This window comes from Periophthalmus magnuspinnatus, chromosome 22 (assembly GCF_009829125.3).
Source record: "Periophthalmus magnuspinnatus isolate fPerMag1 chromosome 22, fPerMag1.2.pri, whole genome shotgun sequence".
Classification (NCBI taxonomy): Eukaryota; Metazoa; Chordata; class Actinopteri; order Gobiiformes; family Gobiidae; genus Periophthalmus; species Periophthalmus magnuspinnatus.
The window spans coordinates 24,437,494-24,462,070 of record NC_047147.1 but is presented as its reverse complement, the minus strand read 5'-3'; the positions used below and the strand labels follow the sequence as shown (position 1 = coordinate 24,462,070).

The 24,577-nt window shown below is 46.7% G+C and overlaps 1 protein-coding gene across 2 annotated transcripts in view; it reads left to right on the top strand.

Annotated features, from left to right (window-relative positions):
* The window catches only part of LOC117390573 (neuronal PAS domain-containing protein 3), a 163,828-nt gene that overhangs the window by 38,874 nt on the left and 100,377 nt on the right, over positions 1-24,577 (top strand). For both annotated transcript variants that reach the window (XM_033988334.1, XM_033988335.1), the window contains exon 2: positions 12,702-12,797. In XM_033988334.1, the coding sequence (XP_033844225.1) occupies positions 12,702-12,797 (96 nt within the window). The remainder of the gene's footprint in view (positions 1-12,701; positions 12,798-24,577) is intronic.

The following is a 24,577-nucleotide window of genomic DNA, read 5'->3' as shown; positions in this document are numbered from 1 at the left end:
GTCATGTGGGAGCATGGGTGACGTAGGCTTGTGGGTGGAGCCTTGTACAGAATCTTACAGCTAACCATAAGGAGAGTTTGAATAGGACCCCGGAGAGATCGCTAGATTACTCAAACGAGCATGGATGACATCTAACCCGATGAGGAAACAGCACTGAAACATGGGAGAAGCATAATTTTGATGTAGATTTTGCATAATGCCCCTGCTTTAAGATGGGATATTTAATAGTTTGCATTCATATTCATGATTCACTGTTTTTGAAAGAAATCTCCAAACGTCTGATCCACAAATGTTGCACCTTCTCATTATTTGTTTTGTTGTTGGCTCCAACTTGTCATATTGATCTTAAAGGTTAAAGTTTAAAGTCTCTGTACTGTATTTTTGCATTTTAAAAAGGTGAAAAACTTCATTTCAAAGCCTCTGCAGTGGTCCAGAGCTATTCCTCTCTTACCTTATACTTTCAGAGCATCCTAAACGCTTTTCACAACTTTCAGAGACCAGAGCGGCGTTTTGCTGTGACAGTGAAGCTAACATCAACTAGCATGCTATGATGTACTTCCTGATTTTCTGAAGATGAAAACACTTTATAATTAGACACAGACAGCACACAGAGGACTTATTTTGTCTGTATTGGGGCTCAGTGTGCTCAAATACAGCGTGGGAGGGCATCTGACACACACGGATACAGGAGGATGGGAGGGCATCTGACACACACGGATATAGGATGACGGGAGGGCATCTGACACGCAGGGAGGCAAAGCAATCACCTCGTTACCTGTGTACCTGTTGGCTATTCCATTTCAAATCAGAGAATACAACACCCTTATTTAGGTCTATTGAGTTTCTACCCCCACTCCTTCCCTCAGTTTCTCTCTCTCCCCTCTCTCTCTCACTCTCTTTCCTTTCCTCTCTCTCTTTTCGTTTATTTTTCCCTCTTTCCCCTCGTTTCCTGCACGCCGCATTACTCCTTTAACCATAATCATATTCACGGTGCGACTAAAGCGTGATTAGCATATATATTGTATTGACATAGTGGCACCATGTCTTCTTTTATCACTCCTCTTTCCCTCTCTCCCTCTTTCTCTCTCTGTTTTTTTGAAGTTTCTTTTCGTTCTTTATCTCTGGAAGGCGGCGGACATATTGCGGTCTGATTTCGTACACGTTTGGTCCTTGGTGAATTCGTCCTGTTCTAGTTGTTGATATTTTTTGTTTTGTTTTTGAAGCGAGGGATGCAGGGGGAGATGGAGCGGTGGAGGAAAAATGGCGGAGGTCAGAGGTCACAGGAAGACGCAGAGGAAACAGGAAATAGTTTGTTTTAAGTCTGAGAGGAGGCGGACATGTTTACAATAACATCATGTTTTTATTACAGTATTTTATACAAGAAGAAATGGGACTCAAAAGTAAACCAGGACTAAACCAGGACTAAACCAGGACTAAACCAGGACTAAACCAGGACTAAACCAGGGATAAACTAAGACTAAACCAGGGATAAACTAGGACTAATCCAGGACTGAACCAGGACTAAACCAAGACTAAACAAGGACTAAACTAGGACTAAACCAGGACTAAAGCAGGGCTAAACCAGGACTGAACCAGGACTAAACCAGGACTAAACCAGGACTAAACCAGGACTAAACCAGGGATAAACCAAGACTAAACCAGGACTAAACTAAGACTAAACCAGGACTAAAGCAGGGCTAAACCAGGGCTAAACCACGACTGAACCAGGACTAAACCAAGACTAAACCAGGGATAAACTAGGACTAATCCAGGACTGAACCAGGACTAAACAAGGACTAAACTAGGACTAAACCAGGACTAAAGCAGGGCTAAACCAGGACTAAATCATGACTGAACCAGGACTAAACCAAGACTAAACCAGGACTAAACTAAGACTAAAGCAGGGCTAAACCAGGACTAAACCACGACTGAACCAGGACTATACCAGGGATAAACTAGGACTAATCCAGGACTGAACCAGGACTAAACTAGGACTAAACCAGGGATAAACTAGAAATCTAAACCAGGACTGAACCAGGACTAAAGCAGGACCGAACCAGGACTAAACCAGGACTGAACCGGGACTGAACCAGGACTGAACCAGAACTAAACCAGGACTGAACCGGGACTAAACCAGGACTGAACCGGGACTAAACCAGGACTGAACCAGGACAAACCAGAACTAAACCGGGACTAAACCAGGACTGAACCGGGACTAAACCAGGACTGAACCAGGACAACCCAGAACTAAACCAGGACTGAACCGGGACTAAACCAGGACTGAACCGGGACTAAACCAGGACTAAACCAGGACAAACCAGGACTAAACCGGGACTAAACCGGGACTAAACCGGGACTAAACCGGGACAAAACTGGGACTGAACCAGGACTTAACCAGAACTGAGCCAGGACTGAACCAGGACTGAACCAGAACTAAACCAGGACTAAACCAGTACAATACCATTTTAAAACCAGGACACAGATAACTGGATGAGGAGAGAATAAGTTTGTCCGTTCTTCATGCTGCAGCTCTATCAACGAGCCACCTACATCTTTATATTATTGTACCTGCTGTTTACTTTCCTCTTCTTCTCTTTCTCCTTTCCCCCTTCTCCCTCATTTTCTCTCTCTCTTTCCTCTTGTTGTTCCTATTTGACAGTTTTTACGTCTTTCATTTTTTTTCTCCCTCTCTCCCTTTTCCATCTCATCTTTCCCTCACTATCTGACCCCCCTCCCTTCATCCCATTTCTCATCCCTCCCTTTATCACCCTCTCTTCTTCCCCCAGACTCACTCCACTCCTCCTCTTGCTCCCTCCCTTTCTAATCTCTTCCACTTTCCCTTCCTTCACTTTTTCCTTTCTTCTCTTTTTCTTGTTCCTGTTCAACAATTCGTTCTTTTCTCTCCCCGTCCTCTCTCCCCTGCCCTTTTCTCCCCCTCTTCCTCTCTCTCCCTCCCTCTCTCTCTCTCTTTCTCTTGTTCTTGGCCACAGTTTGTTCTGTTCTCAGATCCATGGAAACCACAGTCTATGAAAAAGGCATTCACACTTTCCTTTACAAACTCTCTCTCCTCCCTCCTGCCATCTCCCTCTCTTTCTCTCTTTCCCTCTTCTTCCCCCTCCCTTTTTCCTTGGTCCCTCTCTATAACATCTTTCTCTCTACTTTCTCTCCATGTCCTTTTCACTCCATTTTTTCTCCCTCTCTTTTTCTGTAATAGAGCTTTATATTCCGGTTGCTAAGATACGTATATGTCTAATGTTGAATTCTCCAAAAATGTGAAAATGGAATGTGAACTAGGACTATATGAGATCTAAACCAGGACTAAACCAGGACTAAACCGGGACTAAACCGGGACTAAACCGGGACTGAACCAGTGCTAAACCAGGACTAAACCAGGACTAAACCAGGACTAAACCAGGACTAAACCAGGACTAAACCAGGACTAAAACAGGATTAAACCAGGACTAAAACAGGATTAAACCAGGACTAAACCAGGACTAAACCAGGACTAAACCAGGACTAAAACAGTATTAAACCAGGACTAAACCAGGACTAAACCAGGACTAAACCAGGACTAAACCAGGACTAAACCAGGACTAAACCAGGACTAAACCAGGACTGAACCAGGACTAAACCAGGACTAAACCATGACTAAACCAGGACTAAAACAGGATTAAACCAGGACTAAACCAGGACTGAACCAGTGCTAAACCAGGACTAAACCAGGACTAAAACAGTATTAAACCAGGACTAAACCAGGACTAAACCAGGACTAAACCAGGACTAAACCAGGACTAATCCAGGAACAGAGAGGAGATTCTTACAACAGACTCAGATCCAAAATGGCGTTTTGTCTGGAAGTCGCTCTCCTCTCTCGTCTCTATGGCCCCCCTGCCATCTGTCTTTGTGGGACCTGTCTAACTCCTGGCTTTGGTCCAGATGGCTCCAGGACATAGACCGCACCGCACACAATACAATAGCAATGTAAACTTCAGAGACGCACAGAGGAAAATGTGTGGCGGCCATATTGAACAGGTCAGGACTGTGTCTGTGTGTGCGTGTGTGCGGCGGCCATATTGGACAGGTCAGGACTGTGTGTGTGTGCGTATGTGCGGCGGCCATATTGGACAGGTCAGAGAGGAAGGTCATGTGGTATAATGTGTCTAGACGTTTACACAGGGCAGGGCTCACACTGCTCTTATGAGTGCTCAGAAAAAAAAAACAGTTTATTTATGCAAAAGATGTGAGGGATTTCAAGGACAAATGTAAAGGTTTTTAGCACGCTGCACAAAAATATCTTTAAATCATTATGAATTCATACCGTACACTGTGTATGTAAATGGACATAGCTAACTTGCTAGCTGCGCCATTCCAAACAGGCATTCTCCATGTGTCCTGGGAATCAAACCCCAAACCTTCTATGAGGCCACAGTGAAGTTAAGTCTCCTCTCCCTTCACGCTACGTCTGTTATCTGTCCTTCACCTCTCTCCTGAACCCCTCTTTCTCCTTCCTCTCTTTCCTCTCTCTCTCTTCCTCCCCGCCACTGCACACTCCTCTCTCTCTTTTTGTAGTGGGTCTAATTCTCCCCCTTTCCCTCCCTCTCGCTCTCTCGTAGTGGGACTAAATCTCTCTCCCCGTCGTCATCTCTTTCTCTCTCGCTCTTCCCCTTTCCCTCCCTTGTAGGTGGTCTAAGTCTCTTTTTCCTCTCTCCTCCTCTCCCTATCTCTTTCTGCACTCTCTCTCTCTCTCTGTCTGTCTCTCTCTCACTTGTTGTAGTGGGTCTAAGTCTCCTTCTCTCCCCCTTTCTCCTTCTCGCTCTCTCCCTCTCTCTCTCTCTCTTGTTGTAGTGAGTAAATCAGTTGTGACAGAGAATATTGTCCTTGTCAGAGCAAAACTCACAGTCTGAGCACAGTGTGGTTCAAGAGGGTTTAGATGTGGCATGATCCTGATTTAGTCCTGGTGTAATCCTGGTGTAGTCCTGGTTCAGTCCTGGTGTAGTTCTGGTTTAGTCCTTGTTTACTCCTGGTTTAGTCCTGGTTTAGTCCTGGTTTAGTCCTGGTTCAGTCCTGGTGTAGTCCTGGTTCAGTCCTGGTGTAGTTCTGGTTTAGTCCTTGTTTACTCCTGGTTTAGTCCTGGTTTAGTCCTGGTTCAGTCCTGGTTCAGTCCTGGTTTAGTCCTGGTTTAGTCCTGGTTTAGTCCTTGTTCAGTCCTGGTTCAGTCCTGGTTCAGTCCTTGTTTAGTCCTGGTTTAGTCCTGGTTCAGTCCTGGTTCAGTCTTGGTTTAGTCTTTGTTTAGTCCTGGTTTAGTCCTGATTTAGTCCTGGTTTAGTCCTGGTTTAGTCCTGGTTCAGTCCTTGTTAAGTCCTGGTTTAGTCCTGGTTCAGTCCTGGTTCAGTCCTGGTTTAGTCCTTGTTTAGTCCTGGTTCAACCTGGTTTAGTCCTTGTTTAGTCCTGGTTTAGTCCTTGTTTAGTCCTGGTTCAATCCTGGTTTACTCCTGGTTTAGTCCTGGTTTAGTCCTTGTTTAGTCCTGGTTTAGTCCTGCTTTAGTCCTGTTTAGTCCTGGTTCAGACTTGTATTCGACCTCATTTAAAATAATTCTTCCTGAAGTGAGAGTAAAAAGAATATTTTAAACTTTTAAATATCTTTTTCTTTGTGTCGAGTGAAGGACGAGTGTGTTCTCCAGACACACGCCAAAGTCACCTCAAACATACACTCCTCTTTTTGTCTCTCTCCGACTCCCTCTCTCTTTTTATTTCTGGCCCCATCTCTTTCTCTCCCCCCTTTCTTCTCTCCTCGCCCCTCTTTCTTATCTCCTTCTTCCCCCCTCTTTCTCTCCTTCTCTCTCGTCTCTTCTCTTCTTGTCCCTCTCTCCATCCTTTACATCTCTCTCTATCCCTCCTTCCCTCTCCTCTATCCATTCATACTTTCACCTGCGTTAATGCCCCCTGTAGTGTTGAAAGCCAAAGTCTCTCTCTCTCTCTCCTTCCGCTCTTCTTTCTGACTCCTCAACTTTCTCTCCTCTCTCTCTCTCTCTCTCCCTGCTCCCTCTTTCTCAGCCCCCCCCTCTTGCTTTCTCTCTCTTTCCTGTGTTAGGGAGGTGTGTCTGTTCCCTCTTTCCTTTTTCTCCTCCTTTCTCCACCTCTCTTCCCTGTGTCTTGGCATCACATCTGACTTTCTCCCCTCTATCACTCTCTCTCTTTGTCTCTCTCTCATGTCCTGTGATAGTGCATCTCACTCTCTCCTCTCTCTCCCAGCCCCCTCCTCTTCTCTCCCTCTCTTCTGTCTCTCTCCCTCTCTCTTCTCTCCCTCTCCCCTCTCTCTCCCCTCTCTTCTTTCCCTCTCTCTTCTTTCTCTCTCCCGCTCTATTCTGTCTCTCCCACTCCCTCTCTCCTCTCTTTCTCCCTCTCTCTCTCTTCTGTCCCTCTCTCACCCACTCTCTTCTCTCCCTCTATCGTCTCTCTTGTCCTCTCTCTTCACTCCCTAGCTCCTCTCTCTCACCTTCTCTCTTCTCTCCCTCTCTTCTCTCTCTCACCCTCTCTCCTCTTTCACTCCTTCTCTCTCCCGTTCCCTTCTCTCCTCTCTCTCTCTTATGTCACAGTTGTTCTTTCGACTTTGTCTCTTTTTTATTTTCCTCTCTCCCTCTCTCCTCTCCCTCCCCCTCTCAGGAAGTGCACTGTTAGCATACTAGTTGTTGTTAAGTTACAGAGCTCACACTTAAAATGGTAAGAATCAGAACAGAGACTTGAATTTTGCAAAGTTTGTCCTGTGTCTGTGTGGAGTTTGCGTGTTCTCCCTGTGTCTGTGTGGAGTTTGCATGTTCTCCCTGTGTCTGTGTGGAGTTTGCATGTTCTCCCTGTGTCTGTGTGGAGTTTGCGTGTTCTCCCTGTGTCTGTGTGGAGTTTGCATGTTCTCCCTGTGTCTGTGTGGAGAAAGGTTTGTTTGGATTTATTTGTTTTTTATTTGAAGCTAGATTTTTATATTTTTATATTTTGGCGACTCAGAGAGAAAGATGAAACAGAGGGACAGAGAGAGAAACAGCAGGAGGTACAACAACAACAGACGTATATACAAGGACTGAACAGGACTAAACCAGGACTAAACCAGGACTAAACCAGGACTAAACCAGGACTGAACCAGGACTAAACCAGGACTGAACCAGGACTAAACCAGGACTAAACAAGGACTAAACCAGAACTAAACCGGGACTAAACCAGGACTGAACCAGGACTAAACCAGGACTAAACCAGGACTGAACAGGACTAAACCAGGACTAAACCAGGACTGAACCAGGACTAAACCAGGACTGAACCAGGACTAAACCAGAACTAAACCGGGACTGAACCAGGACTAAACCAGGATCTAAACCAGGACTGAACCAGGCCTGAACCAGGACTAAACCGGAACTAAACCGGTATTCAACCAGGACTAAACCAAGACTGAACCTGGACTGAACCAAGACTAAACCAGGATCTAAACCAGTTCAAAACCATGTCTTCCCCAGCTGTCTGTGTACCTCTCCTCACTCTCACTCTCTTTCTTTCTCTCTCTTTATCTCCACCCCCCTCGGCACAGACCTGGGGAGCGCTTGATTCGTCTCTTCTCTTGTCTGACATGTTCATTGCCGCGCTCATGCGTCCCAGCACCTTGAACGCACCACGAGGCAAAAACAAGCCCTACACACTGCAAGCCTAAAACATGGTCCTTAAACGCAGCACAAGCCCAAAACAAGCCCTTAAACACACCATGAGCCTAAAACATGGTCCTTAAACACACCATGAGTCTAAAACATGGTCCTTAAACACACCATGAGCCTAAAACATGGTCCTTAAACACACCATGAGCCTAAAACACGGACCTTAAATGCACCGTGAGCCTAAAACACGGTCCATAAACGCAACGCGAGCCTAAAACACGGACCTTAAATGCACCATGAGCCTAAAATATGGTCCATAAACGCAACGCGAGCCTAAAACACGGACCTTAAATGCACCATGAGCCTAAAACACGGACCTTAAATGCACCGTGAGTCTAAAACACGGTCCATAAATGCACCGTGAGCCTAAAACATGGTCCATAAACGCAACGCGAGCCTAAAACACGGACCTTAAATGCACCGTGAGCCTAAAACACGGTCCATAAACGCAAGTTTAAAAAATGATCCTTAAACACATCAAAAGCTTAAAACACGGCTCATAAACGCATCACAAGCCTAAAATATGGCCCGTAAATGCACCACAAGCCTAAAACACGGTACCTAAACACACTACAAGTCCAAAACACTGTCCTTAAATGCACAGCAAGACTAAAACAAAGTCCTTAAACGCACCGCAACCCTAAAACACGGCCCTTAAATGCACTGCACACTTAAAACATGATGCTTAAACGCAGCTAAATCTTAAAGCACGGCCTGTAAACGCACCCTAAGCTTAAAGCACAGTCCTTAAATGCACCACGTGGCAAAAACACAGCCTTTAAACACTGTGAGGCCAAAACAAGGCCTTTAAATGCACCGCAAGCCCAAAACAAGGTCTTTAAACGCAGCATGAGGCAAAAACACAGGTCCTTAAATGCACGGTAATCCCAAAAGAAGGGTCTTACCTGCACCACAAGGCAAAAGGACAGGCCCTTAAACACACTGCAAGCCCAAAACAAGGTCCTTAAACGCACCACAAGGCCTTCAGGAGTGCAGTGCTGCATCGATCTGAGAGAAAGACGTGTTTGATCTGTGAAAAGAAAACACTAATCTGAGTCTGAGAGTGGAGCAGGATTTTACATGGGAATATACGGGTTTAGATCCTGATTTAGTCTTGGTTCAGTCCGATTCTCGTCCTGGATTATACTCCTGGACCTTCTTTTTATTCCTTCGGTGTGCTGCTAAGAACAGCATCAATCAGTATTTTTATTTCAGTTATTTTCTTACTTAAAAATGTAAAAATGTAAAAAACTCCCTCCTCTATATCCAGAATCAAGCTTTAATTGAAGACAAAGCTCCAGTTTAAAATTCAATTAAAATCCAGTTAAAATCCAGTTAATATCCTGTTAAAATCCTGTTAAAGTGATACAGTGAGTCTGTGATGGAGGATCAGAGCAGGTTTACTTTAGCTGCAGCTCAAATGAACAGCTAATATGTAATTTTCCTTTGGATTAAGTCTCAGTCTAAACTCACTTTCACTGGACCAGAGACTCTTACAATACTGAGAACAATGGGAGCTATGTTTCTATTTTTTTCATGAAATGGATTCAAATCAGACGTATTCTGCAAACTGTCCTCAGATCTTTAACCCTGTTCTAGTCGTTTCTTCTCCTTGAGCCTCTGAAGTTGTATTTGGAGTGATTCATGTTTGAGTTTAATCTTTAATCCACTATTGTTAAGACGCCATTTTGTCGATCTGTCCCCGTTTTCACCTCCACTGTGACACGCCCACTGTGACGTAAGCACTTCCTTCTCCAGTTTTATTTTCTTAGTCTGTGATACTCGTAGGATTAGGCAGCATTGCGTCGTCATTTTGGTACAAAACAAGAAGCTGCTCACTGTTGTGATGTGCAGCTGTCCATAGGGGGCGCTGACAGTACGCGGCGCTTTGTTCTGATGACGTTTACAGTGATGTCAGCTCCCACTGGACACTGCAGTTTTCTAACCCAGAGGTCAGCGGTTTTGTTTCTTTTATTAAGTGGTTTTAGATGAATATTGTGATTTAAAATGTGTAAATTATAACATAATGATCCACGAGTGTCACAGACTAGAACTATAAAGACACAAACACAACAGACACAAGCTAAAGCTTCATTTTAAACAACATATTTCCACTTAAGCTCCTCTTAGCTCCTCTCTGCTCCTGCCTGGTCCTGTTTGCTCCTGCCTGGTCCTGTCTGCTCCTCTCTACTCTTCTCTGCTCTTGTCTGCTCCTCTCTTCTCCTCTCTGCTCGTGTCTACTCCTCTCTCCTCCTGACTGCTCTTCTCTTCTCTCTGCTCCTCTCTGCTCATCTCTTCTCCTCTCTGCTCCTCCCTTCTCCTTTCTGCTCTCTGCTCCTGACTGCTTCCCTCTTCTCCTCTCTTCTCCCCTCTGTTCCTCTCTTCTCTTCTCTGCTTCTGTCTGCTCCTCTCTCCTCTCTGCTCCTCTCTTCTCCTCTCTGCTCCTCTCTTCTCCTCTCTGTTCCTCTCTTCTCTGCTCCTGTCTGCTCCTCTCTCCTCTCTGTTCCTCTCTTCTCCTTTCTGCTCTTATCTACTCCTCTCTTCTCCTTTCTGCTCTTATCTACTCCTCTCTTCTCCTTTCTGTTCCTCTCTTCTCCTCTCTGCTACTCAACTCTCCTCTCTGCTCCTCTCCTCTCTGCTCCTCTGTGCTCCTCTCCTCTCCTCTCTGCTCCTCTCCCCTCCTCTCTGCTCCTCTCCTCTTTGCTCCTCTCCTCTCTGCTCCTGTCTTCTCCTCTCTGCTCCTCTCTTCTCCTCTCTGTTCCTCTCTTCTCTGCTCCTGTCTGCTCCTCTCTCCTTTCTGCTCCTCTCTTCTCCTCTCTGCTCCTCTCTGCTCGTTCCTTCCCTCTCCTCACATCTGTATCTCCTCTTCTGACCTTTGTTTACCCTTTGCACTTTAGCACTGAATAATGTGTGCTAAATCTGTTAGCGTTAGCCCCATTAGCATTAGCCCCATTAGCGTTAGCCCCATTAGCGTTAGCCCCATTAGCTCAGCGTGGGGTCCTAATGTGAGCTGTCTGTTAAATGGATGAGAGACATTAGGAGCCGGTTCTGAGCTAAACCAGGAGAAACAACAGAACAGACTCATTTATGACGAGTGAATGGGCCTTTTGGAGCTTTCTCCCACGTCTTAATGTTGTTCTCATCAAAAACGTGCCTGAAGAGGTTTTAGATGTCATCCATGCCTCTTTGAGTAATCCAGCGATCTCTCCCTGGCCCTATTCAAACCCCTCCTTATGGTTAGTAGAACAAACCTGTACCAAGCTCCGCCCACAAGCCTACGTCACCCACGCTCCCACACGACAATTCTCCATAAATATACAAAAACATGATGCAAAACTGTACACAGCAACTTGAAAAAAAAAAAAGCCCTGTGACTTAACAAAAAAAAGTTAAGTATTTGGCATTCTAAGTTAAAGATACACTGTGTAACTTTTCTGGTAGAGGTACAACTACCCGCTTGTCTCCATATGCCTCTGTGTTCTTACTTTGGCTGTATATTCCACAGTATGGCCTTAAACGTAACTATTTCACTTTTTGTCAGTTGGAGTTGTTTTTATTCCTTGAAAAACATGCAGTCTCACCTTACAGTGAGTGGGGTCGCCTCTCCACAGATCCCATTAGGCATGATGTCCTTTGACTGTATCCATGGCGATAAATAAGTTCAATGCTGTGGAACATTCCCGCCAAAGCAATAACATCTCCATTGAGACGTTATTGAAGAAAGTGGTTTCAGAATGATGAGAAATTTGGACCGTTGCCATAGCGATTAACAATATAAAACTAAATATGATCTGTTTTAAATGGAAAAAAGCCCGCAAAATGTTGCACAGCTGAAATGTATGAATGAAAAAAATACAACTTGAGCTCTGCCTTTGAGCTCCAGATACTGAAAAGTATAAAATGGTTTCATTTTAAGGACCAGGGCTCGGGTTTGACGCCGCCATTCGCCAAACAGTCGAATGTGGTGAATTTTGATGATGAAATTCATATTTAAAGGTCAATGATCAGTTTGGGGCTTTTTAATCCTTTGGTTTGGAGCAGACGCAGGACTCTGGAGGAAGAAATGGGACTATTTTTGTTTTAAATCATCACCATCATTAAAAAGCAGTAAATGAAAACATCTCTGCTGTAATCTGTAGTCTGTAATCTGTATTCTGTAATCTGTAGTTTGTAATCTTTTGTCTGTAATCTGTTGTCTGTAATCTGTATTCTGTAATCTGTAGTTTGTAATCTTTTGTCTGTAATCTGTTGTCTGTAGTCTGTAGTGTGTAATCCGTAGTCTGTAGTCTGTAATCTGTAATCTGTAGTCTGTAATCTGTAAAACATATTCTGTAATCTCTAATCTGTAGTCTGTAATCTGTAATCTGTAGTCTATAATCTGTGCTTTGTTTAACCGAATGATCTTAAAAAAGTCTAAAAACTGAGCCGAAGCAAAACGACACTGCAACAAAACTGAACTCAAACAAAACACAAAACAAAAACACATGATTTTCACTGCACTTTGCTCACGTCTGTGTGTTTTGTTAAATCTTCCTCTCTCTTATTCCTCAATCCTTCCTGTCCCTCTCTCCTCTTCTTACCTCCTGTCCCTGTCTATACCTCTTTACCTTCTTCTCCTCCTCTCCTGTCTCTTCTCCCCGTCTCATCCTCTCTTCCTCTCACCCTCGCCTCCTCCTCTCTCTTTTTTCTCCTTTGTCTCTACCTCGCTCCTCTTACCCCCATCCTCTGTTTCCTCCAACTTCCCTTGTCTTCTTTTTCCTCATTTTCTTCTCTCCTCTCTTTCAATCCCTCTCTCTTCTTCCGTCCTCCAGCTCTCCTCTTATTTCCTCCTCTCTTTGTCTCTATCTCTCCTCCTCTCTTCTCCCCCCTCTCCTCTCTTTCTTCTCGTTCACATACAGTGCTACTGATGGCCCCCCTCTCTCCTCCTCTCCTCCTGCTCTCCCTCTCTTCCCTCTCCTCTCTCTCTTTCTCGGTATACAGTGTTATTGACAGCCCCCCTCTCTCTCACAGCGACCCCTACTGGGAGCGAGGTGCCAGTGCGGGCAGCTGCTCCGCCCCTCGACCCAAGACTCTGCAGCTGGGACAGCAGCACACCTCGTCTCCATGGTAACAAACAAATAAACAAACAGACAAGAATAATACTACAGCAGTAAATTGTAGAAAACATCACATACTTGACTGATTGTTCCAGATGTGTGGCTCTGTCAACACTCGCTGTAGTTTTGAGCAGATCAAAGTCTCTCTCTGTCTCTCTCTTTCTCTCAATGTCTTTTCTCTCTCTCTTTCTCTCTCTATCTTTTCTCTTTGTCTTTCTCTCTGTCTCTCTCTCTGTCTTTCTCTCTTGTTCTCTCCCTGTCTGTCTCTCTCTCTGTCTCTGTGTCTTTTTCTCTCTCTTGTTCTCTCTCTCTGTCTCTCTCCCTGTCTTTCTCTCTTGTTCTCTCTCTCTGTCTCTCTCTCTCTCCCTGTCTTTCTCTCTTGTTCTCTCTCTCTCTCTCTCTCTGTCTTTCTCTCTTGTTCTCTCTCTGTCTGTCTCTCTGTCTCTCTGTCTTTTTCTCCCTCTCTCTGTCTTTCTCTCTTGTTCTCTCTCTCTGTCTCTCTGTCTTTCTCTCTTGTTCTCTCTCTGTCTGTCTCTCTGTCTGTCTCTGTGTCTTTTTATCTCTCTTGTTCTCTCTCTCTCTCTCCCTGTCTTTCTCTCTTGTTCTCTCTCTCTGTCTCTCTCTCTCTCTCTGTCTCTCTCTCTCTCTCTCTCTGTCTTTCTCTCTCGTTCTCTCTGTCTCTGGAGTCTTGTGTTTCCTGCTGTGAGTTGTGGGACAGATCGTGTGCAGCTGTGGTTGTGTTTTCTGATCTTTTTTGCACAGTTAAATTACATTAGATTAAAGATTAGAGACTGGATGAGTTTATTTGACTTGTAGTTTTGACATAAACACAGATGTGTTCGGGCCTCCATGCTTCAGCAGATGTAGTGACAGGATGTGTTTCATTTGGAGCGTCTGAAGCTTTAGGAGCAGAGGTTCTGAAGGCCGACTTTGGCCGTGGACATGGGATGGAAGGAATCATGGAAGGAAAATGAGCTAGCTCGAGTATCGGCTCCAAAATATTGGTTCTGCCGATATCCTAGTTGCACGTATAAATTCATGTAAAGCTTATTTACTGGCTATAGTTGGTCCATCTCTACTGTGGACATGGCGTGTGGTAGAGGGCGCCACAAACGCCAGCCTTACCACCATCTTGGTTAACTCCACTCGATTGTTTTGGTTGGTGTCTCCTCTGGAAGGTCATCTGACACATTTGGTGTAAAAGGTCTGTGGTGTGTCAGAGGTCCACAGCTGTAGTTGTGTCGAACAGGAGCCTCTGAAGAGAACTACACCCTCAGTGTCCTCACAGTGTCAACTACACCCTCAGTGTCCTCACAGTGTCAACTAAACCCTCAGTGTCCTCACAGTGTCAACTACACCCTCAGTGTCCTCACAGTGTCAACTAAACCCTCAGTGTCCTCACAGTGTCAACTAAACCCTCAGTGTCCTCACAGTGTCAACTAAACCCTCAGTGTCCTCACAGTGTCAACTAAACCCTCAGTGTCCTCACAGTGTCAACTACAGCCTCAGTGTCCACACAGCGTCAACTAAACCCTCAGTGTCCTCACAGCGTCAACTAAACCCTCAGTGTCCACACAGCGTCAACTAAAGCCTCAGTGTCCTCACAGTGTCAACTAAAGCCTCAGTGTCCTCACAGTGTCAACTAAACCCTCAGTGTCCTCACAGTGTCAACTAAAGCCTCAGTGTCCTCACAGTGTCAACTAAACCCTCAGTGTCCTCACAGTGTCAACTAAACCCTCAGTGTCCTCACAGTGTCAACTAAATCCTCAGTGTCCTCACAGTGTCAACTAAATCCTCAGTGTCCTCACAGTGTCAACTAAACCCTCAGTGTCAACTAAACCCTCAGTGTCCTCACAGTGTCAACTAAATCCTCAGTGTCCTCACAGTGTCAACTAAATCCTCAGTGTCCTCACAGTGTCAACTAAACCCTCAGTGTCCTCATAGTGTCAACTAAAGCCTCAGTGTCCTCATAGTGTCTGCAGCTCAGGCTCCAGTCTCGGTCTCTGCTCGTGGTCCCTGCAGTGCACCTGTAAACATGCATGTGAATGTGTAAAGGTTCAAAAAGTGAATGGACTCAAATGGAAACACACCACAAAAGTGTGTATGTTTCTGTCTGACACTCCTCTTCACCTCCTCTTCACCTCCTCATCACCTCCTCTGGTCCGTTGTTGTTTTTGCATTTGTGTTTTATTGTGCTGATGGCGTTTTGGAGATAAGCTCTGGCTGAGTTTGAGTTCATTTGACTCGGGCTTATCTGAACCAGGATCAGACGAGCCGGTCCCTGAGGTCAGACCTGGACAGGGAGGGCGGCCATCTTTGTTTGTTTGTTTGTCTGAAGTGAGTAAACAACAAAACCTGAGGGAAATGTGTCTGTGATGGAAGAGGAGAGGGCCTCAAATGTGGATTAGCCATTTTGTTTTTCCATTGCTCTAAATGATGATTTTTTTTTTTTTGCTTTGGCATTGCAAGGACTAGACCAGGACTAAACCAGGACTAAACCAGGACTAAACCAGGACTAAACCAGGACTAGACCAGGACTAGACCAGGACTAGACCAGGACTAAATCAGGACTAAACCAGGACTAAACCAGGACTGGACCAGGACTAGACCAGGACTAGACCAGGACTAGACCAGGACTAAACCAGGACTAGAGCAGGGCCACAACTAGACCAAGGCTAGAGCAGGACAATGGGACTAAACCGGGACTAAACCAGGTCTAAGTCCTTAAGTGGTTCTCTGGTGGGTTGGGTCTTGGTTCATTTCAGAGGTCATGCTCCAGTGCATTGTGGGTAAAAAGCTTGAGGCTCAAATCTGATCCAGTAAAAGTATGATGGAGGGATTAAAGTGAGAGATTTGAAGTGTCTCTCTCTCTCACTCCTGCAGGCACACATAGGCCCCTCTCTCTCTCACTCCTGTGGGCACAGAGGCCTCTCTCTCTCACTCCTGTGGGCACACATAGGCCTCTCTCTCTCTCACTCCTGTGGGCACAGAGGCCTCTCTCTCTCACTCCTGGGGGCACACATAGGCCTCTCTCTCTCTCACTCCTGTGGGCACACATAGGCCTCTCTCTCTCTCACTCCTGTGGGCACAGAGGCCTCTCTCTCTCACTCCTGTGGGCACAGAGGCCTCTCTCTCTCACTCCTGTGGGCACACATTGGCCTCTCTCTCTCTCACTCCTGTGGGCACACATAGGCCTCTCTCTCTCTCACTCCTGTGGGCACACATAGGCCTCTCTCTCTCTCACTCCTGTGGGCACACATAGGCCTCTCTCTCACTCCTGTGGGCACACATAGGCCTCTCTCTCTCACTCCTGTGGGCACAGAGGCCTCTCTCTCTCACTCCTGTGGGCACACATTGGCCTCTCTCTCTCTCACTCCTGTGGGCACAGAGGCCTCTCTCTCTCACTCCTGTGGGCACACATTGGCCTCTCTCTCTCTCACTCCTGTGGGCACACATAGGCCTCTCTCTCTCTCACTCCTGTGGGCACACATAGGCCTCTCTTTCTCTCACTCCTGTGGGCACACATAGGCCTCTCTCTCTCTCACTCCTGTGGGCACACATAGGCCTCTCTCTCTCACTCCTGTGGGCACACATAGGCCTCTCTCTCACTCCTGTGGGCACACATAGGCCTCTCTCTCACTCCTGTGGGCACAGAGGCCTCTCTCTCTCACTCCTGTGGGCACATAGGCCTCTCTCTCACTCCTGTGGGCACATAGGCCTCTCTCTCACTCCTGTGGGCACACATAGGCCTCTCTCTCTCTCACTCCTTTGGGCACACCCTCTCTCTCAGAGGTCAGGGTTCACTCTCAGTCTTACAGAACAGATGGAGCCTGCGTCCTTGGACCAAACTGTCTCTTTCTCCTCTGCAAATATTCACACTTTTTTTTTTTTACTCATTCACATCAAATATCAGAGATCACACTAGCAACCAGACTGGACCAGACTGGACCAGACTGCACCAGGCTGGACCAGACTGGACCAGACTGGACCAGACTGGACCAGACTGGACCAGACTGCACCAGACTGGACCAGGCTGGACCAGGCTGGACCAGACTGCACCAGACTGGACCAGACTGCAGCAGACTGGACCAGGCTGGACCAGACTGGACCAGAGTGGACATCTCTCTTTCCTTACCTGTACAGTTCATCCCTCTCTTTCTCCCCCCTCTCTTTTTCCTCTCTTTCTTCCCCTCTCTGCATAGAGTTCATAGGTGTTTCTTTCCTTCTCTCCCATCTCTCTTTCTCCCCCTTCTTTCTCGTTCCTCTCTCTTCCTCTCTTTTAATTGAGTTCATAGGTGTTTCTCACTTTTTCCCTCTCTCTCCTTCCTCACTCTTTCCCCGTGTGTGTAGAGTTCATAGATGTTTCTCTCTTTCTCCCCCTTCTGTCTTCTTATTCTCTCTGCCCCTGTGTGTATAGAGTTGTTAGATGTTGCTCTCTCTCTCTCACTCTCTCTGTCTTTCTTCCCCCGTCTCCCTTCTCCCTCTCTCTTTCCCTCCGTGTACAGGTCAGAGGTGTTGTTTTGTCTCTGGTTCAGGCTCATAATTATCACGACGTCCCACTGAAAGATCCATCCCCCTCTGTGCTCTCTCTTTCTTTCTCTCTCCCTCCCTTTCTCTGTCCTCCATCCCCTTCCTTTCTCCTCCTCTCTCCCTCTCTCCCTCCTCCTGTTTTTGGGGCAGTTCGGGTCAGTACCAGACTCACCCCCTCTCTCTTCTTCACAGTATGTCATGTAGACTTTAATGGTGAGAGCCTTGGCTTAAAACACAGGGATATACACATCCCTCTCTCTCCCTCCTTTGCTCCCTTCCCTCTCTCTTTTCTCTCTCTTCCGCTCCCTCTCTCTGTGTGATATGCTATGGTGCTCAGAAAGAACCAAACAGCCTCAGGAATCTTTGTGTACATTTTAAGCGCATAAATCTGAAATAAACATATCTGATTGTGTGATAATGTTTAGGAAAAAGGAGCTAGGACATAGGAGCTAGGACATAGGAACTAGGACATAGGAGCTAGGAGGTAGGGTGTAGGATGGTGGTGTAATGTGTCTCTCTGAGGTCTGTGCTTAACGAAGGAGAGCTGCTAATTTCACAGCAATTCTCCACCGTTCCACCTCAGCGCTCCCGTGTGCTAGGATTAAAGAGAGAGACGGAGGAGAGGAGAGAGGGAGGAGGAGGAGGAGGAGAAAGACGAGAGAGAGACATCAGTGCTCCCGTGTGCTAGGATTAAAGAGAGAGACGGAGGAGAGGAGAGAAGGAGGAGGAGGAGGAGAAAGACGAGAGAGAGACATCAGCGCTCCCGTGTGCTAGGATTAAAGAGAGAGACGGAGGAGAGGAGAGAGGGAGGAGGAGGAGGAGGAGAAAGACGAGAGAGAGACATCAGTGCTCCCGTGTGCTAGGATTAAAGAGAGAGATGGAGGAGAGGAGAGAGAGACCTCAGTACTCCTGTGTGCTAGGATTAAAGAGAGAGACAGAGGAGAAGAGAGAGGGAGGAGAAGGAGAGAGAGGAAAAAGAGAGATAGACATCACTGCTCCTGTGTGGTAGGATTAAAGAGAGAGACAGAGGAGAGGAGAGAGGGAGGAGGAGAGAGACGAGAGAGAGACATCAGTGCTCCTGTGTGCTAGGATTAAAGAGAGAGATGGAGGAGAGGAGAGAGGGAGGGGAGTGAGGAAAGGAAAAAGGAAGAGAGGAGAGAGGGGGAGAAAGGAGATGAAGGGGGAGGAGGAGAGAGAGTTCTCCTCAATGCACCATAGGTATTAAAGAGAGAGGGGAGAAGAGATAGAGGGGAGGGGAGATCCGACCGATAGTCGAACCTCGGATTCAGGAGGAGCAGTGTGGTTTTCGTCCTGGTCGTGGAACACTGGACCAGCTCTATACTCTCCATCGGGTCCTCGAGGGCTCATGGGAGTATGCCCAACCAGTCCACATGTGTTTTGTGGATCTGGAGAAGGCATTCGACCGTGTCCCTCGTGGTGTCCTTTGGGGGGTGCTCTGGGAGTATGGGGTCCGGGGCTCTTTGCTAAGGGCTGTCCGGTCCCTGTATGACCGGAGCAGGAGCTGTGTTCATTGCCGGCAGTAAGTCAGACCTGTTCCCGGTGCATGTTGGACTCCGCCAGGGCTGCCCTTTGTCACCGGTTCTGTTCATTATATTTATGGACAGAATTTCTAGGCGCAGCCAGGGGCCGGAGGGGGCCTGGTTTGGGAACCACAGGATTTCATCTCTGCTGTTTGCAGATGATGTTGTCCTGATGGCTTCTTCGAGCCAGGACCTGCAGCAGGCACTGGGGCGGTTTGCAGCCGAGTGTGAAGCGGCTGGGATGAGAATCAGCTCCTCCAAATCCGAGGCCATGGTTCTCGACCGGAAAAAGGTGGTTTGCCCTCTCCGGGTGGGTGGTGAGTCTCTGCCCCAAGTGGAGGAGTTCAAGTATCTCCGGGTCTTGTTCACGAGTGAGGGAAGGATGGAGCGTGAGATTGACAGGCGGATCGGTGCAGCGTCTGCAGTGATGCGGTCGCTGTATCGGTCCATTGTGGTAAAGAAGGAGCTGAGCCGGAAGGCGAAGCTCTCGATTTACCGGTCAATCTACGTTCCTACCCTCACCTATGGTCATGAGCTTTGGGTAATGACCGAAAGGACAAGATCGCGGATACAAGCGGCTGAAATGGGCTTCCTCCGCAGAGTGGCCGGGCGCACCCTTAGGGATAGGGTGAGGAGCTCGGTCACACGGGAGGAGCTCGGAGTAGAGCCGCTGCTCCTACACGTTGAGAGGAACCAGCTGAGGTGGCTCGGGCATCTGCTCAGGATGCCTCCTGGACGCCTCCCTAGGGAGGTGTTCTGGGCATGTCCCACCGGGAGGAGGCCCCGGGGAAGACCCAGGACACGCTGGAGGGACTATGTCTCTCGGCTGGCCTGGGAACGCCTTGGGGTCCCACCGGAGGAGCTGGAGGACGTGTCCGGGGTGAGGGAAGTCTGGGAGTCCCTGCTTAGACTGCTGCCCCCGCGACCCGGCCCCGGATAAGCGGAAGAAAATGGATGGATGGATGGATGGGAGAAGAGAGGGAGGAGCAGAGGGAGAGACGGAGGGTCTAAATCATAGACTGTATATATAAATAGACATAGCTAACCTGTTAGCCGCTGTGTTTTAAACAGGAAGTGATCCTGAGTGCACTTCCAGCTCCATCGACTTCGCTGTGTCTCCTCTCTCTGCTGTCAGACTCATCATTTTGGTCTTAAATGTTCATATTAACTCGCTCTACATGATCCAGGAGTTTTTATTTAACTATTTTATTCCTAAATCAAGATATGAGCATTAATAACAGACAGATCAGGCGCCTTCTTTCCCCAAAGTTGACTCCTGCTAGCGTTAGCAACAGGTTGGATTGACAGCGTTGCTCCCTGCTAAACCAGCGGCCCGGACGGGAAGGGGAGTTAGACGAGCCACGGCTCTTTGGTCTCTGTGTTACTCACGGAATAACCCAGAACTAAACCAGATCTAAATCAGGTCTAAACCAGGTTTAAACAAGATCTAAACCAGGTCTAAACCAGGTCTAAACCAGGTCTAAATCAGGTCTAAACCAGGTTTAAACAAGCTCTAAACCAGGTATAACCCAGGACTAAACCAGATCTAAACCAGGTCTAAACTAGGTCTAAACCAGATTTAAACAAGATCTAAACCAGGTCTAACCCAGGACTAAACCAGGACTAAACCAATCTAAACCAGGACTAAACCAGGTCTAAACCAGGTCTAAACCAGGTCTAAACCAGGTCTAAACCAGGTCTAAACCAGGACTAAACCAGGTCTAAACCAGGTCTTAACCAGGTCTAAACCAGGTCTTAACCAGGTCTAAACCAGGTCTAAACCAGGTCTTAACCAGGTCTAAACCAGGTCTTAACCAGGTCTAAACCAGGTCTAAACCAGGTCTAAACCAGGACTAAACCAGGTCTAAACCAGGACTAAACCAGGTCTAAACCAGGTCTTAACCAGGTCTTAACCAGGTCTAAACTAGGTCTTAACCAGGTCTAAACCAGGTCTTAACCAGGTCTAAACCAGGTCTTAACCAGGTCTAAACCAGGTCTAAACCAGGTCTAAACCAGGTCTAAATCCTCAGGCCACACAAAGCTCTTTTCTTGTCTTAATGGCTCAGTCAAAGTGAAACTGTTGGTCATATTGGCCGTTAAATTGTGTCTAATATTAATCCAAGGCTTTTTAATTAATGTGTGTGAATAATTAGCATTTTAATGAGGCCTTCTTTGTCACTTCTGGACTTTTGCGGTGTTCCGTGCTTTTTCTTGAGCGCTGACGGGAGATTGATGCTCGCTCGTGAATACGCCGTGTCCCGCCTTCGTTTGGGATATTTATGGAAATTATGGGAACGCCGGAATTACAACCGGAGTCGATCTGTGTTGTTGTTGTTACTAATTTATGTGTCAATTCATCATTAGTAATTAATACGAGCGCTAAAAACGAGAACGAGGAGCTTTAAAAGGACCTGCGCCTCCTTAATGACATGCAAAAACATGACAAGGAAATAAAAACGACTGAAGGGTAAATATGACACAAGACAGGAGCAGAGGAGCAGGCAGGAGCAGAGAGGAGCAGACAGGAGCAGACAGGAGCAGAGAGGAGCAAACAGGAGCAGAGAGGAGCAGAGAGGAGAAGAGAGGAGCAGACAGGAGCAGACAGGAGCAGACAGGAGCAGAGAGGAGAAGAGAGGAGCAGACAGGAGCAGACAGGAGAAGAGAGGAGCAGACAGGAGCAGAGAGGAGCAGACAGGGGCAGAGAGGAGCAGAGAGGAGCAGAGAGGAGCAGACAGGAGCAGACAGGAGCAGAGAGGAGCAGACAGGAGCAGAGAGGAGCAGACAGGAGCAGACAGGAGCAGACAGGAGCAGACATGAGCAGACAGGAGCAGACAGGAGCAGAGAGGAGCAGACAGGAGCAGACATGAGCAGACAGAAGCAGACAGGAGAAGAGAGGAGCAAACAGGAGCAGAGAGGAGCAGACAGGAGCATACAGGAGAAGAGAGGAGCAAACAGGAGCAGACAGGAGCAGAGAGGAGCAGACAGGAGCAGAGAGGAGCAGACATGAGCAGAGAGGAGCAGACATGAGCAGAGAGGAGCAGACAGGAGCAGGCAGGAGAAGAGAGGAGCAAACAGGAGCAGAGAGGAGCAGACAGGAGCAGAGAGGAGCAGACATGAGCAGAGAGGAGCAGACATGAGCAGAGAGGAGCAGACAGGAGCAGGCAGGAGAAGAGAGGAGCAAACAGGAGCAGAGAGGAGCAGACAGGAGCAGAGAGGAGCAGACAGGAGCATTCTTCTTCTTTTTCCACAGAATCCTGTGTTGTCACTCTCTTCTGTATTTGATGTTATGTTTGTTCACGACTGGACTGCACTCTGCACACCTCTCTTTCTTCTCTTCCCTTTCTCCCCTCTTCTCCGCTCTCTCTGTCCTCTGTCCTCTTCTTACCTCTATCTTTCTCTTGTTCCTGTCCATCTCTCCTCCTCTCATCCTTCTTTTCCCTTTCACCCTTCTCTCACCCTCTCACACCTCCTCTTTCTGTCTCTCCAGCCTCTCTCCTCCACTTCATTCCTTTCTGTATTCTTCCTCCTCTGCTCTGTCTCTCCTCACCCATCCCTCCATCCCTCCATCCCTCCACCTCTCCTTGCCTTGCATTTTTTTAAACTGATACATAATAAAGTGTTGTTAAAGGTCAAAAGTCAAACCCTCGTTGCTCTCTCTCCTCTTCTCCCCTCCCCTCGACTGCTCATCATCTCTCCTCCCTTTCTCATTCTCTCCATCTCCCCCTCTTCATCCTCCTCATCCAACTTCCTTCTTCCTTCTCCTCCCTCTCTTTCTCTCTATCTTATGCTCTCCTTCCTCCTCTCTCCTTCCAGTCTCTATCTCTCCTCCCTTCTTCTTTCCACCTCCCTTTCTCTTTATTCACATGTCCCCCCTCTTCTCCATCTCCCTCTCCTCTCTCTCTTTCTCTTTTTGTCTATGTAACCTCTGTGTGCTTGTACACTCCCTCTCTCCTCTCATGTCTCCTCTCCTCCTCTCTCTCCCCTCACCTCTCCTCCCTCTCTCTGGTTTTGAAGATGTTTTGGAGAAGGTTTTGGATAAGGTTTAGGAGATATTTTTGAAGATGTTTTGGAGAGAGGTTTGGAGACTATTTTGGAGATGTTTTGGAGAAGGTTTTTGAGATGTTTTGGAGATTGTTTTGGAGATGTTTGTGGAGATGATTTGGAGATTGATTTGGAGAGGGTTTTGGAGATATTTTGGAGAGGGTTTTTGAGAGGGTTTAGGAGATGTTTTTGAAGATATTTTGGAGAGAGGTTTGGAGACTATTTTGGAGATGTTTTGGAGAAGGTTTTTTTTAGATGTTTTGGAGAGGGTTTTTGAGATGGTTTTGGATATGTTTTGGAGATGTTTTGGAGATGTTTTGAGAGGGTTTTAGAGAAGGTTTTGGAGATGGCTTTGGAGATGTTTTGGAGAGGGTTTTGGAGAGGGTTTTGGAGATGTTTTGGAGATGTTTTGGAAAGGGTTTTGGAGATGTTTTGGAGATGTTTTGGAGATTGTTTTGGAGATTGATTTGGAGAGGGTTTTTGAGAGGGTTTAGGAGATGTTTTTGAAGATGTTTTGGAGAGAGGTTTGGAGACTATTTTGGAGATGTTTCGGAGAAGCTTTTTGAGATGTTTTGGAGAGGGTTTTTGAGATGGTTTTGGGTATGTTTTGCAGACGTTTTGAAGATGTTTCGGAGAGGGTTTTGGAGACCATTTGGGAGATAGTTTTGGAGAGTGTTTGGGAGATGCTTTTTGGGATCTGGAGGGATTTGGACCGGGTCTGAAGAATGGACCAAACACCAACAGGGTCTGACCAGTAAGAATGGGACTGAAAACTATTGTGTTCTGTTCTGAGGACAGCATTTTGTATCTCTCCAGAAAAAACATCTCAGTCACCGCACTTTTTACTATGTATTTAATGCATTTAAAGGTTCTCATTGTTCAATAGAAAAAATAGAAATAATAGAAATGATCTTTTAATGAAACCATAGTTGTTAGAGTCTCACACAGTCTCACAGTGTCCCCTAGTCTCACAGTCCACATATATGTGTCCTCTCCACTGCAGTGTTTCAAATATCTGCTGCAGTCTCATAGTGGCTCTGCTCCGCTGTTCCACACAGACCAGTTTTTATGAGCGAGTTTAAATCTATCACACACAGAGCAGCCGGAGGTCACAGGGTTAACTCAGGGTCAAACGGGGTCAAACTGCCCATACATCATGTGACTGCGAGCTGTCGCCAGGCAGATTTACGGAACACTGTAAAAATAAAAATACACTGGTGTAATATTGTTTGAGTCTTCTGCAGATGTGAAGGAACAACCGTCCTCCCTGGTCCAGGTTTAATCGTGGTTTAGTCCTGGTTTTATTCCTGGTTTAGTCCTGGTTTAGTCCTGGTTTTAGTCCTGGTTTAGTCCTGGTTTAGTCCTGGTTTTATTCCTGGTTTTATTCCTGGTTTAGTCCTGGTTTAGTCCTGGTTTTATTTCTGGTTTAGTCCTGGTTTAGTCCTGGTTTTATTCCTGGTTTAGTCCTGGTTTAGTCCTGGTTTAGTCCTGGTTTAGTCCTGGTTTTATTCCTGGTTTAGTCCTGGTTTAGTCCTGGTTTAGTCCTGGTTTAGTCCTGGTTTTTTTCCTGGTTTAGTCCTGGTTTAGTCCTGATTTTATTCCTGATTTTATTCCTGATTTAGTCCTGGTTTTATTCCTGGTTTGGTTCTGGTTTTATTTCTGGTTTAGTCCTGGTTTT